This window comes from Ambystoma mexicanum, chromosome 11 (assembly GCF_040938575.1).
Source record: "Ambystoma mexicanum isolate Mex_15411 chromosome 11, UKY_AmexF1_1, whole genome shotgun sequence".
Lineage (NCBI taxonomy): Eukaryota > Metazoa > Chordata > Amphibia > Caudata > Ambystomatidae > Ambystoma > Ambystoma mexicanum.
In genome coordinates, this window is record NC_090934.1 from 1321836481 (window position 1) to 1321850322 (window position 13842).

The window sequence follows — 13842 nt, forward strand, 5'->3', positions numbered from 1 at the left end:
GTTACTGCATTCAAACTTTGCCTAACCATCATCAACTGTGAAACCATGGTCATGCACCTATCAGCGACTCCAAAAACGAACATCACATTCGTTCTGGTTTACAGACCACCGACAAACGATGCAACCTTCGTCAACAACTTCATAGAAGCCATCACCAACATAGCCATAAAGCACAAACATCTAATAATCCTGGAGGACTTCAGCATCTGGTTTGAAGAAAAACAGGCCAACTCCCAAAACTCACTAATTGGGCAGCTAACAACCATGAAAGTACAGCAGTTGATCAAAGGGGCAACACACTTGGCAGGACACACCCTTGACGCAATCTTTGCCAAGAAAAAACTCATCACCACGGCACCACCGATACAAATACTCTGAACGACCATCTCGTCATCCCATTTGTGATCACACTACCAACTCAAGTCCACATCCAGACGCCCCCCCCCCCCCCAAAACACACAACCATCACAAAAAGACTGGAAAACCGTCAAAACAAGCAACCTAGTGGAACAACTGGAGATGACCAAACCCCCAAATACAGAACTAGAGCTGGCTGACCTAGACAGCAAAGCAGAGCTACTCCACCAATGGATTGCTGATGCAGTTGAAAACATCACCCCAGAAAAACCATTTACCCCCTCAAAAAAAAGAGCAATGGCAAAATGGTTCACACCGCTGCTAAGGACACTGAAAAAGGACAACAAGAAGATGGAATTGGATTGGAGGAAAGAATACAACCAAGACGAGAAATCACTGTTCCAAAAGCAAATCCGGGCATACAGGAAGGAAATGCAAAAGGTGAAGAGAAGGCATTATGATGACACAATCATCAATGCCACCAACACACAAAAAGAAATGTTCAACATCATTAAAGAAATGAGAAACCATACCTGGTTGTGACAACACTCCAATCCCCTCAGAGAAATTTTGCAACGACCTGGCAGGCCATTTCAAGAACAAAATCAACGAGTGTTAGGGAGAGTTCTCAGAAATGTGCTAATTCCTTTCTACCTTAAAGACCCCCAGCTCTTTTGCTGAACTTTGGGACTTTGTACTTTTAATTCTAATTGTTTTCTGTATTTGTTTCTTTTGGTTATGGAGTCTAACCAACTCCATAGACATCATCTTTTCATTTGTGTCACACATCACCCTCAGTGCAGTGGCACAGGGAAACCTTTTCAGGCTTTCCCAAGGTTTGAATACCTTTTCTGGGATAAACTACTGTTTCCCAGAGTAAGTAAAGTGAAATTGACTTTAATAGTGTTTTAAATTCCTAGACCCAGCACAACCTATCTTCCTATTGAGCGCTGGAGGGGTTACTTAGTATCCCCTGTGTCTAGATACGCATGTAGCAGTCAAATGCTAGCCTTTCCTCTCAGAATGGCTGGTGGCAGTGGTTTTACAACAAACTACCATGATTTTTCGCGAGCGCCGTTAGTGTTAAATCGCAGGAGCCATGTTTTTCAAGATGGCATCTGAGCCCCCTCTGTAAAAACAGGTCCGGTCTTCTTTTTTCGCCATTTCTTTGTGGAAAGGTCCTTCTAGAGTTTTGCTATGCGTGCCAAGCCAGGTTTGGTCTCTTTGTTCATTCGCCTTTGGTGGGCTTCAGGAATGAAGACCGCCTCTGGCGCCCGAGTTTCTGGGGTGGGCAAGAAGTGAGGGAGGTGCCCGAAACTCCCTGTGCTTAGTCTCCTAAGAGACCCAAATGCACTATGTGGTGATTGGCTGACTGTCCGGCAAGGACAGCCACCCTGCTGGTGAGTGACAGCTAGGCTGGAATGAATGGGAGAGAACTGAATAAAAGGCAGATCTCTTGACTTGGAAGGCAGAGTCGACCACTGGAACGAAGGAACCGAAGAAGAGCTTGAAGAGGACGGCTGCTGCAACTCCTGGACCCTTTTTTGCTCGGTGAAGCCCTGCTGCAGGTCCGAGTCGCCAATTTCACAACGACGGGGAAGCCCCTGCAAGGACGACTTGTCTCTTTTGAGTTGGTCGGACCAATCAACTCACAAGTAAGCCACCTGGACACCTATGTCGGAGCTGGTTACATTTCCTCAGAGTTGCTGAAGGAATCTGTAGAAACGGGGAGAGGGACACCAGTTTGTGTGCTTTACTCAGTCACCATAATTGAAGTTTTGCCAAGTGCTATCTTTTAGACCATTCCCAGTGCAGTGCAGGAGTCCCCCGACGTCCTCCCTCTTGTCCCCTCGACTGAGGCACAGGACCAGCGAGATCTGCAGGAACTCCCGGGAACAGAAGTCTTTACATCTTTTTCTTTATTGTGAAATAAGACTGAGAGTACTTGCCTCTCGCGCTGAAAGAGCTTGAAACTTTTGCAACTCACAGGGCTGATAAGTTTGCGAACGAACATATGATTCTTCTTTTTACAAACTACATCCAAGAACTTGTGCAGAGATTTTACGGTTTACTTACCAGAACCGCTTTATCCTTTCCACGACTTTAGCCCATTGACTTTGGCCTAGCCTATTGAATTGAATTGACTCTTCTGGTGAACTCGGAGTATTTACATTGTCGAAGAATAATTGTAACCTTTCATCTTCTAATAATCGTTGCCTTTTACTCGTCTTGAAAAGTATCCTGAAATAGTATTGAAGTATATTTGTGTGTGATTATGTTGCCTCCTGACCGATAAATAAATAGGTATTTATCAAAGAAACCTTGAGTGTAAGAGTTTACTTGAATACTTGTGATTGTAGACCTCTGTGTAACCTAATTACTGCTCACATTCCCCTCTTGAGATAAGCCTGGCTGCTCAGCTCTGCTACCAAACAGACTTATACCAAAGGTTGGTTTGCTTACACCTGTAGTCCTAGTTGTGTGTAGTGGTCCCAAAGGGTGCTGCATGCCAACTTTGCCTAACAACGACATCCGACAAATCCTACAAAACAGACCTACCAACCATAACACTCAACCAACCGGACCTAAGAAAGAGCCACAGCACAAACTCCAAATATTTCCTGAAATATTAGCAGTGGAATTTGCCAAGCTTGTAAAACACAGCAAGAAAGCAGGATCACCCATGGATCCCTGCCCCCCTGACATCTACAAATCAATCCTCGCACATGGAAGGCCATCAGAATACTACAGAAACTGCCTAAATCTCTCTCACAACATGGACTGTACCAAAATCCTTCAAATCAGCATATATCAAACCACTTCTAAAAAACACAAGTGGTGACGTGGAAGACCTCCAACTACAGACCGATTTCCAACATTCCCTACCCGGCAAAACTCCTAGACACGTACATATACGAACTAACCCAAGAACATGTAGAAAAAAAACCAACTGCTAGACCAAGCACAAGTCGGTTTTCAGACCCGCAAGAGGAACATAATTTTCACTACCATCTATCTATCGACCTAAAAACAAACGCAGACTCCAACACAACCTCAGCTCTGATTCTGCTCGACCTCTCCACAGTCTTCGACACAGTTAGCCATGACACCCTAACCAAAAGACTGGAAGACATGGGTATAACGGACACGGCACTACTCTGGACTAAATCATTCCTAGCAGACAGGACAGAAACTGTATGGATAAAACCCTTAAAATCTACTGCACAAGTTAACGACTGTGGAGTGCCACAAGGATCCTCACTATTGCCACAATACTTCAACATCTACCAGACTCCAGTAGTAAGGATCTTCAAAAAATACAAAATTACATGCTACAACTACGCAGACGATGCTCAAATCATCTACAAAATCGAAGACGCTCAAACCGATCACTGAACCCTAATTGAGTGTCTAAAAGAAGTTTTTAACTGGATGAATGCCAACAACTTGAAAATCAACCCAGGAAAGACAGAAATCATGATTATATCCAAAACCCAAGAGAACAACACCTACTTTCCCTGCCCGACGGAAATGGGAACCGCGCCCACATCATCTAAGGTAGTAAAAAAGTCTGGGAGTCCTAATGGACAACATCCTATCCTTAGCACCACAAATAAACGCAATAATCAAGAAATGTTTCTTCCTCCTTCACACAAGAAGAATCATCCTACCATTCCTCTCCTTCACCCACAAAACGCTCACAATCATTGCCCTCATCATGTCAAGAATCGATTATGCAAACAGCCTCTACCTCGGGATGCCAGATTACCTCCTGAAGAAACTACAACACATCCAAAATGCAGCAGCCAGAATGCTTCTCAAACTATCCAGAAGAGACCACATCACTCCAGCGCTAAAAATACTACATTGGCTCCCAGTCCTACATTGCAACACTTTGAAAACAATGTGCATAGCACACAGAGCAATCAGCGGACAGGGAGCAGAATTCCTGCAAAAGAAAATAACAATCTACAAGCCAACAAGACTACTCCGATCAAGCAATGAAATCCGCCTGGAGCTAAAACCATAAGTCAAGAAAAAACTAGGCGGCCACTCCTTCTCCCACCTGGCCGCAAAAACCTGGAACAACATCCCGAAAGAAATAAGAAACACCAAAGACCACCTACAATTCAGATAACTACTAAAAACCTGGCTCTTCAACACCGCAGAAACAAATTGAAACAACCAAACAGGAAACACTGAGAACAGGCTGACAGAAATTAGGATGACTGAGACTACGCCCAGAATCGAATAAGGGTAATGTCTTACAATAACAAGAGAGACAACACTATGAGGACAGAATTAACACCCTACCCAATCCCATTCTACAACCTCACCCACTCCATGAACGCCACCAAGTGCCATTTATTAAGGTTAACAGTTGCCACTTTGGATGTAGCTATGGACGTTAGCATGCACAGAGCCCGAACAGAGTTGTGAATGATGGCAGATCTCGAGCCTGGACGTAGCTACGAGTGTTGGCATGTACCTCGCTTGGATGACAGGGTTGTGAGTGGTGGCCTACGTGAGCAGCCGGGTAGGATTGGGATTGCCAACCTTGGCCACTTCTGGATAGAGTAGCGGTTGTTGAGCGAAGCCATGTCCGGACGGCATCGGAAATACCATCGAGGCCAGATTAGGATGGAATTGCAAATACCAGCTAGCCCCACACATAGACCGGTTCCAATGGTGGGTAAGGGCTGAATTTCTTGCCACAGTTTTGAATGATTTTGAACATTGGTGAGCGTCATTTATGGAAGGGACAGTGATTATTGGCTGATGCCGGAGCTAGATTGACATGCAGTGAGGTTTGCACGCCACAACTAGAAAAACATAGAAATTCAGCACACCGCTTATAGACAACGTTGCCACTAACTATTTCACCTCTCTGCATACACCTCTCAAACTCTAACCAGACACAGACTTCACTACACTGCAACAACAAAACAAACCACACATAGACTCGCACAACAGCTCATAACGTATACCGACCAAAAAACACCCCAAGCCCAGCGAACGGTGTTAACCACGTTGAGGCTGCCAACAGCACATCACTGCGCCCTTGCACTTTTCCCCGCTTACTCCCACTAACTCACCCCCCTTCCCATTTCAGAGCGCCAGGGGGCCACTCCGGTGGTGATAGTGCACAGTACAAATATCTTTAATATTAACATTAACTATACCAAAAGGTGGGTTGCCTACTACCAAGAGGACAAGGGTTGTGCAGTCTCCTACAGGCTTACAACATCCTAACATAGGTCTGAACTGAGTTCTAAAAAGTCATGTTGCAAGGTGTATACTTGTAACAAGGTTGATTAAGTATGTGATTCTACTACCCTCAAATTACTGATTGTATTAAAAAATATATATATAACCTGGTTTTACTCACCCAAAATGGCAGAGTGCCATTCTGAATGTGTTGTAGATTTGCCTCACCTTGACTACTGAGTTAATTCTCAATAAGGTTATACTTTGGGTTGTTACCCATAAGTTTGGAGCTGTGTTGTTTTATAATTGTGTTTATATAATGTTGATAGTACTGATAGTACTTACTTTTCCCAAGATGCATCTTGGTTTACTTGTATTTAAATAAACCCTTTGTTTTTACAATACGTATGGGAGAATTCCCACTCTCTCATGTATTATTTTGTGATTTGGTCTGTTTTTCTTGTGGTTGTGGAGTCTAACAAACTTCATAGGCATCATCTTTACATTGTGACACACAGCACATTCAGTGCAGTGGCACGGGGAAGTCTCTTAGATTTCCCAAAGATTTAAATACCTTCTCTTAGTGAAACTACTGTTTCCAAGAGCAGTGAAGTGAAATTTACTTTACTTACATTTTGTAACTTTCTATACCCAGCACACACCATCTTACCATGGGGTGTTAGAGGGGTTACTTAGTATCCCCTTTGTTTAGTTTCTCATGTAACATTTTTGTGTTACCCTTTCTACAATGAATGGCTGGTGGCAGTGGTTTACGTTTTACTACCATTGTGTGTTTTTACCGCGGGCTGACATTGCAGCCTTGGTAAAGCACCCACGAGTGCCCTTTTTGTCAAAATGACCATGGTAGTCTTTTTTCACCATTTCTTGTTGGAAAGGTCCTTCTTGAGATTTACTCTGCGCGCCAAACCAGCTTTGGTCCCTTTATTAGTTTTGTCTTTGGCAGGATTCACAATTGAAGCCTGCCTCTGGCTCCAGTATGTCTGGCAGGGGCAGGAAGTGAGGGAGGTGCCCGAAACTCCCTGTGCTTAATCCCCTAGGTTACAGGAATGCACCCAAAGGTCATTGGCCAGCTGGCTGTCCGGCAAGGACAGCCACTCTGCTGTGTGATTGACAGCTAGGCTGGAATGAATGGGGGAAACCTGCATAAAAGGCAAGGCTTTTTGGCTTGAAAAGCAGAGTCAACCACTGGACGAAGGAATCCGAAGAAGAACTTGGAAGAGACACCTGCTGCAACTCCTGGACCGTTGGTTTGCCCAGTGAAGCCCTGCTGCTGTGCTGAAGCTCTGAATTCGTTTCGACTAGAGAAGCCCTGCAAGGACTACTTCTACCCTTGAGTTGGTGGGCCCAGACGACTCCAAAGTGAACTTGTTTGGACATCCTCTCGGAGCTGGCTGTACTTCCACTTCTGCTGGCACTGAAGTGCCAGGGGGAGGAACGCCAAATGGAATGCATCACTTTTAAGACGGACCCGAGCTGCTGGAAGATCCTCCGGACTCCCAGTAAGCAGGACTGACCAAGCCTGAGCCACCTCAACATAGTGCTGGACCACAGATGTGAGGAAAGTCCAGAGTGGTATCCGTGAGACCGAAGTGGTGCTATATGCTGAGACGCGAGGAGCTGAACCCGCAAAGTGCCGGTGAATAGAAGTATGCCCTTTCCTGTTCCTGACCGTCCTGTTGTGTTACAGGATTCCCCAGAAGTCCTCCCTCTTGTCCCCACGACTGAGGCACAGGAACAAAAGGATCTGCAGAAGCCAGTTGGAGCCATTTCTTCTAACCAAAGATACTGTACAGTCTAAGAGAACTTACCTCTTGTTGTAGCCTCACGTGATCTCAGGTGAGACTTGTCTTGGTTACTTCTGTACAATTGCTTGCATTTTCTACCTCCCAGCTTGCAGCCCTGTATTGATTCTACCTTTTCTATTTATTAAACATTGTGCAAGACTTTTACTTACCTACCAGAAGTGCTTCAGCTCACCTGGACTTTTGCCCAATTGACATTGGCTGGCCTGGCTCCCTGAATAACTCTTCTTTCCTCTGACATTGTGTTTTACCTTTACTTCCAGGAAGGGGTTACTCTGCTTTGCATTGGGGGGGTTCAAACGTACTTACCTGCTTCAGAATAATTGTCTGATCTCGTGTTATTTTACAACCCTTCTCTTTGACATGCTAAGTGTGTGTATTTTGGAGTGTATTTGTGTGTTAATAACTTATTGCCCCATCTGAAGAAGGCTTATTCAAACTGACTGTTAAATAAATTAATAATTGTTTAATCAAGAAACCTTGAGTATAAGTGTTTGTTTGGATACTTGTCACTGTGAATCTCTGTGTAACTCCCCTACTGCTCCCGTTGACCTGGCTGATAAGATAAGCCTGGCTGCTCAGCCACACTACCAACCTGTGTAGTACAGACTTATACCAGAGGTTGGGTTCCTATTGCCAGGAGGTCAAGGTTGTTGTAGTGCACCCAAAGGTTACTGCTCCAAATCTTGCCTAACGCAATACGTAGTTGTTTAGTGCTTCTTTGGACCTTATGTATGCTACAATTTCTTTGTACCAACCTACATTCCTCTTCTCCCCCCCCCATGATAAGCCTGGCTACTCTGTCCATGCTACCAGCATTCCCAGGTGGTAGAGCCTTATACTAAGAGTGGAGTTTATGTACTGTCTCAGATATATGGTTTTATGAAACCATTAGTTAGGACGTTAGAAGAACTGTCCTAACAGAGGCCTATACTAAGAGTTGGAGCCCTGTGTCCCAAAGGAAGTTTTACAAAAGTCCACCTAAGGTAGGCCTTTAGAAGACTCATGTTAGGATCGTGAGATAGACACATTAAGAACATAACGGGGATCAAAGTTAAAATTGGATAAGCAGGAGCTTAAAGCAGCTACTCAGTATCCGCATTAAACAGTGACAGTCGTTAGAACTGCAAAACGAGGAGCAAGTGCACAGCGTTCTGAAAATCTAACTTATGCATCAAATGCAAACTCATCATTTTGTCCATTATTTATGTCCTTTATGCTTTAAATGATGCTTTTTAGAGGTGCCCTTATGCTTATTTATAGATTGCCCCAAACACACAGACTTAAATTCACAAAGGTGTTTGTTTGTCATCATGTTTGCCTTGGGAACCAAAGGGAGCTCCTGGTAGCTATTGCTGTCAAGCGAACTATGCTCTTCTAGGCTGCCAGCAAGAGCTAAATATCTCCCAGATCGCCTCAATTTCGAACCCTGCATAAGGTGTACACATGTTAGGAATGAAAGGTAGAGACACCTGTTAGGAATATACGGAAGAGACATGGTAGCAACGCAAGACAGAGAGACATGTTAGGAACGAAAAGTAGACACATGTTAGGAAAGTCAGGTAAACACATGTTAGAAACGTAAGGAAGAGACACATGTTAGAAACGCAAGAAGAGACCAGTTTGGATCGACAGGTAGACGCAGGTTAGGAATATAAGGTAGACATGTTAGGAACATATGGTATACACATGTTTGGAACGCAAGGTAGGCACATGTTCGGGTTGAGACATGTTAGAAACATATGGTAGAGAGACATGTTAGGAATGTAATGAAGACACATGTTTGACATGTACGGTAGGCACATGTTCATGTAGACACGTTGGGAATGTAAGGTAGAGACAGATGAACATAATGGAGGGACACATGTTAGGAACATAACGTACAGATATGTACATCTTCAGTCTTGTTTATTCATTTGTAATGTGCGCCAGACCCAAAGGTATCGGGGCGCAAATGTTACAAGGATATGCAAAGCTTGTGTCTTAGAGTAGACAATCTTGACTTGGTGTGCCTGGATTACTCCAAAGGCAATATTTTTTTTTCTCCATTGTCTCTTGGAAATAAGCTTTACAGTTTTGGGTGGTCTGCAAAATGAAATGTGTTAATATTGGACTGCCACATAGACGTGCCCTCTCTTGGCATGTGATGTCTCCTTAATACCTATGAAGGTGCATGTAGCTAAATCTCTGTAGTTCACACACGTCTATGCTGGAAGAGTGAAGTCATTAACATCATAATTAATACATATGTCTCTTTATGCTTTTCCTGAGTACTTCTAAAAATGGGTGGTATTAGCAACGTACTGCTTTTGTAAAGTGTTATGAGATTTGAACATTTACTATGTTCTTTATGCTTTATAAAATGTAAGTCTAGTAATGAGTGTCTAATGACACTCTGTAAACCATGCAAGCTTAAAGAGACATTAAAAGCCTAATTCCTTTTGGCAGAAAGAAGAGGAGAGGTTAAGAGCATCTATACGTAGAGAATCCCAGCAACGTCGCATGAGGGAGAAGCAGCATCAGAGAGGACTGAGCGCAAACTACCTGGAGCCAGACCGATATGATGACGAGGAGGAAGGCGATGACACCATTAGCTTAGCTGCTATTAAAGGCAAATTTAAAGGAGGTGCTAAAGGTATGAATTAGTTAGGCTTTCTTTTCAATCAAATTGTGAGAGAAATGTTTGCATGCTTCTGTCTGTTGCTCTATTTTGCAACCTGTCATTAAAGCAACCCCCATACAATGCACATTTACTCTATCCTTTGCCTCTCAATATGGGGTTCTTTGGCCATGCTGAGACTATTACAACTCTGCTGTTGAGTGGTCGCAATGAGAACTCCTGGTTTTTCTTTCCCAATGTTTTAAGCTTTTGCTGAAAGGATTGATTTTTGGTCTGTTTTTATTTTTAAATGTAAATATTGATGATCCTAGAACATGCCTCTTTGCACATCGCTCTCACACCGGTTAGGAAAGATTTTCTTTTTGCAACTTTCCCTCCATAGTTCCTATGGACCCCCATTCTTTTTGCTCTGTTTTTAGACTTTTCCTGACGGGAGGTGTAAAGCCTTCAGCTTCACTTTCATTTACCTCAGATATTTTGGTGAGCACTGTGTGCTAATCTGGTGGGTTTGTCTAGTGTTTTTGTAGCTTCTGATCCTGTTTTTCTGTCATCCAGAGGGTGCAGTCCGTGGGGTGTAGTACTTTGTTTGTGTGTGGCCTTGAACTGAATAAAGGTGAGTCTTTTGGCTTCGAAGGCAGTGTCAACCACTGGATGAAGGAACCGAAGAAGAACTTTAAGAGGAAGCCTGCTGCAACTCCTGGACCGTGGTTTTGCCCAATGAAGCCCTGCTGCTTTGCTGAAACTCCAAATTCGTATCGACAGAGAAGCCCCTGCAAGGACGACTTCTCCCTTTTTTGAGTTGGTGGGACCAATCAACTCCAAAGTAAGCCACCTGGACATCCAGCTCGGAGCTGGTTGAATTTCCAGAGTTGCTGCTGAAAACCGTATAGCCAGGGAGAGGAACACCAGATTGTGTGCGTTGCTTTTAAGCTGGCTTAGAGCTCCAGGACGATCCACTGGACTCACAAGAAGCAGAACTGACCGAGCCTGGGCCCCCTCAACAGAGTGTGTGACCCCAGAAGCAAGGAAAGTCCATTTCGACCACCAAGAACCGCAGTGTTGCTATTTGTGGTAGACACGAGGAGCTGAAACACTGAACAGCCACTGAAAGTGAAGTTTGCCGGTTGTGAGTTTTGACCGTCGCAGTGCAGTGCAGGAGTAGCCCAATGTCTTCCCTCTTGCCCCCTGGACTGAGGCCCAGGAACAGTGAGATCTTCAGAGCTGCACAGGAAGAGGAGTCATCTGCTGCATATTTTCTTCATTTTTCAAGGTACTGTACAAAGTCTAAGAAAACGTACCTCTTGCTGTAGAGTTGCTTGCATCTTCTACGATTCACAAGTCTAATCGGCTTGTAGCCCTACATTTGATTCTTCTTTTCTCCAAAGACTTCTAAAACCTTGTGCAACGACTTTTCCATTTATCTACCAAGAGTGCTTTTTCTTTTATAAGACTTTTGCCCATTGACTTTGGCCTAGCCTATTCTACAGAATGACTTTTCTTGGCGGGGATCCAAAAGTATTTGCCTGCTTAACAATATTTGTGGTCTCTTGTATGTTCTTAATAACCGTGTCCTTTGATTTATTACTATATGATCCTAAATGCAACAGTGATATATTAATGTCCCCAGCACCCTAGCAATTGAAGTCACCTGAGGGTGTAGGTAGTGTCTGTGGGCCATCCCAAAATGGTATCTACTGATTTAGAGATATTAAGAGTGTATATTTCATGAAGTGTATTTGAGTGTTACTATATTTCTCCCTTCTGAAGAAGGCTTATTCTAACTGACTGATAAATTAATAATTGTTTATTCAAGAAACCTTGAGTGTAAGAGTTTATTTGAATACTTGTAACTGTAAATCTCTGTAACTCCACTACAGCTCACATTGAACCCTCTTGAGATAAGCCTGGCTGATCAACACACTACCAAAGCTATGTAGTACAAGCTTATACCAAAGGTTGGGTTTCCTATACCTGTAGCCAGTTGTGTGTAGTGTTCTCAGAGGGTACTGCATACAAACATTGTCTAACATGCTGCCATTCCATTTACCAGTGCTGTGGGAGGGCCTTATTAAGACCATTGTTTATGGTGTCCAATCGGTGCATCCATCTTGCCTCTGATACATTTAACTGTTGGGTCGTACAAGTGCTCTTATGTAAGGCTTCAAGTACCCACCATGACAGATCATCAGTAGAATGTGAATACTCCATATAATGGGATACCAATGGCGCATTTTCTTACACCTTATGCTGGACATGTGTTCCACGATTCTCGTGTGTACAGGTCTTGACGTTTGTCCCACATATTTCACTCCACAAGGACATTCCACACAATAAATGGCTTTAGGAGTCTTGCAGTTAGTATGTGCACGTATAACCCATTGCCTGCCTCGAACTTCAAATTCCTTAATTATTTTTAAAACATGTTTATTTTTATTTTTCCTGTCACTCATGGACATGCTGCTTTTTGTGGGAGCTGAAAAGGGGTAGGGAACCACTCCTGTGGCCTATTGGACCAGCCACTAATGAGCCCCTTTCTGTGCCTTCATACCTGACTTCTCTGCGGTAGTCAGAACTAGAAAGCTGCACTACAAGTAAGCCTGGAATTCAGTTTTTGAATAGTCATCCATGTCCGTGTAATTCTAAATTCTGGACAGTTTTATCTCAGTTTGGCCTTGAATCTTCCACTGAACTGTTGGAGAAATGGAATCCAAGAGTTCAGAACATGACCTTTAAACAAAATCACACTTGTTTCATAAACCAGGCATGATTTCCATTAGTAAGCATATTTTCCTGAAGTGCTCAGCAGGCACCACTAGAGGGAACTTTATGGCTATGTAAACTTTTATTAGGCAATTTTGTTCACTTTACTAACAATGTATATGATCAACTTTTTCCTTACAAAAACACTTCTCTCCTTTAGTCCTCTTTTCATTTTTATCTTCTTTCCAGAGTACTCCCCCAGGATGCCCCCTCCCCCCGCGCCTCCTCGTTTAGCTTCCTTTCATCATTGGATCTTTCATTCAAAGAACACGAAATGCTATGAAAAATACAAATGCTGAACAGGTACACTTACACCTAACAAACTCTAGTGTTCAGCTCTCTCGTTCCTGCAATCTGGACGGAGGAAAGCTCCTTGAAAGAGTGCAGTCACTTAGACTGGGGCTTGTACATGCGAGTGCCACCCACACCTGAGGGCTTCACAGCCGAGCTCACCCCCTGCGCCAAGACCTTCAGGTTTCACATCGGCAAACGCCTCTCCTTCAAGACACACCTAGCTAAGAAAACTCAACTTGGTATCTGCTCTCCCTCCTGCAGAAAGTCAAGCCCTTCCTCCCTCCAGACAGATTTACATCCACCGTTCAAGTACTGGTCCTATTTCATCTGGATGGGGGCAATGCACTCCACGAAGTTCTTCCGTCGTTCTCCCTTGTGCCCCTGAGAAGTGTCCTACATGTAGCTGCACGCATCATCAAGATTCTATGCATATACAACCACATCACCAAGCCCTCATCGACCTTCCCTGGCTCCCATTGCATGCACAAATCACCTTAGTCTTTTTCACGACCCTCGCCCAAAACCCCCTCTGGCAAACCCATTGGCCAGGTGGAGTCAGGACTCGGGCCTCTAGAGCCTGGCATCCTCTTCAAAAGCCCTCATGGGGCCAGTCTTGGCGCCTATGGCGCCAGGCTCATACACCATGAAAAACAATGTGCTTGGGAACTACTTTATTGCATTGTCAGCCAACATGGAGGCATCCACATAGCTTGGTTCGTAAGAACCAAGCTATGCGGTCTAGTGTTTTGGGTGTGGTAGCCTAGGGACTACTTTACCTGG

General features: G+C 44.0%; 1 protein-coding gene across 1 annotated transcript in view; it reads left to right on the forward strand.

The window, feature by feature from the left end:
• LEO1 (LEO1 homolog, Paf1/RNA polymerase II complex component) overlaps positions 1–13842 on the forward strand; it is an 892878-nt gene that overhangs the window by 800300 nt on the left and 78736 nt on the right. The window contains exon 10 of the mRNA XM_069624834.1: positions 9837–10023. Coding sequence (XP_069480935.1) covers positions 9837–10023 — 187 coding nt within the window. The remainder of the gene's footprint in view (positions 1–9836; positions 10024–13842) is intronic.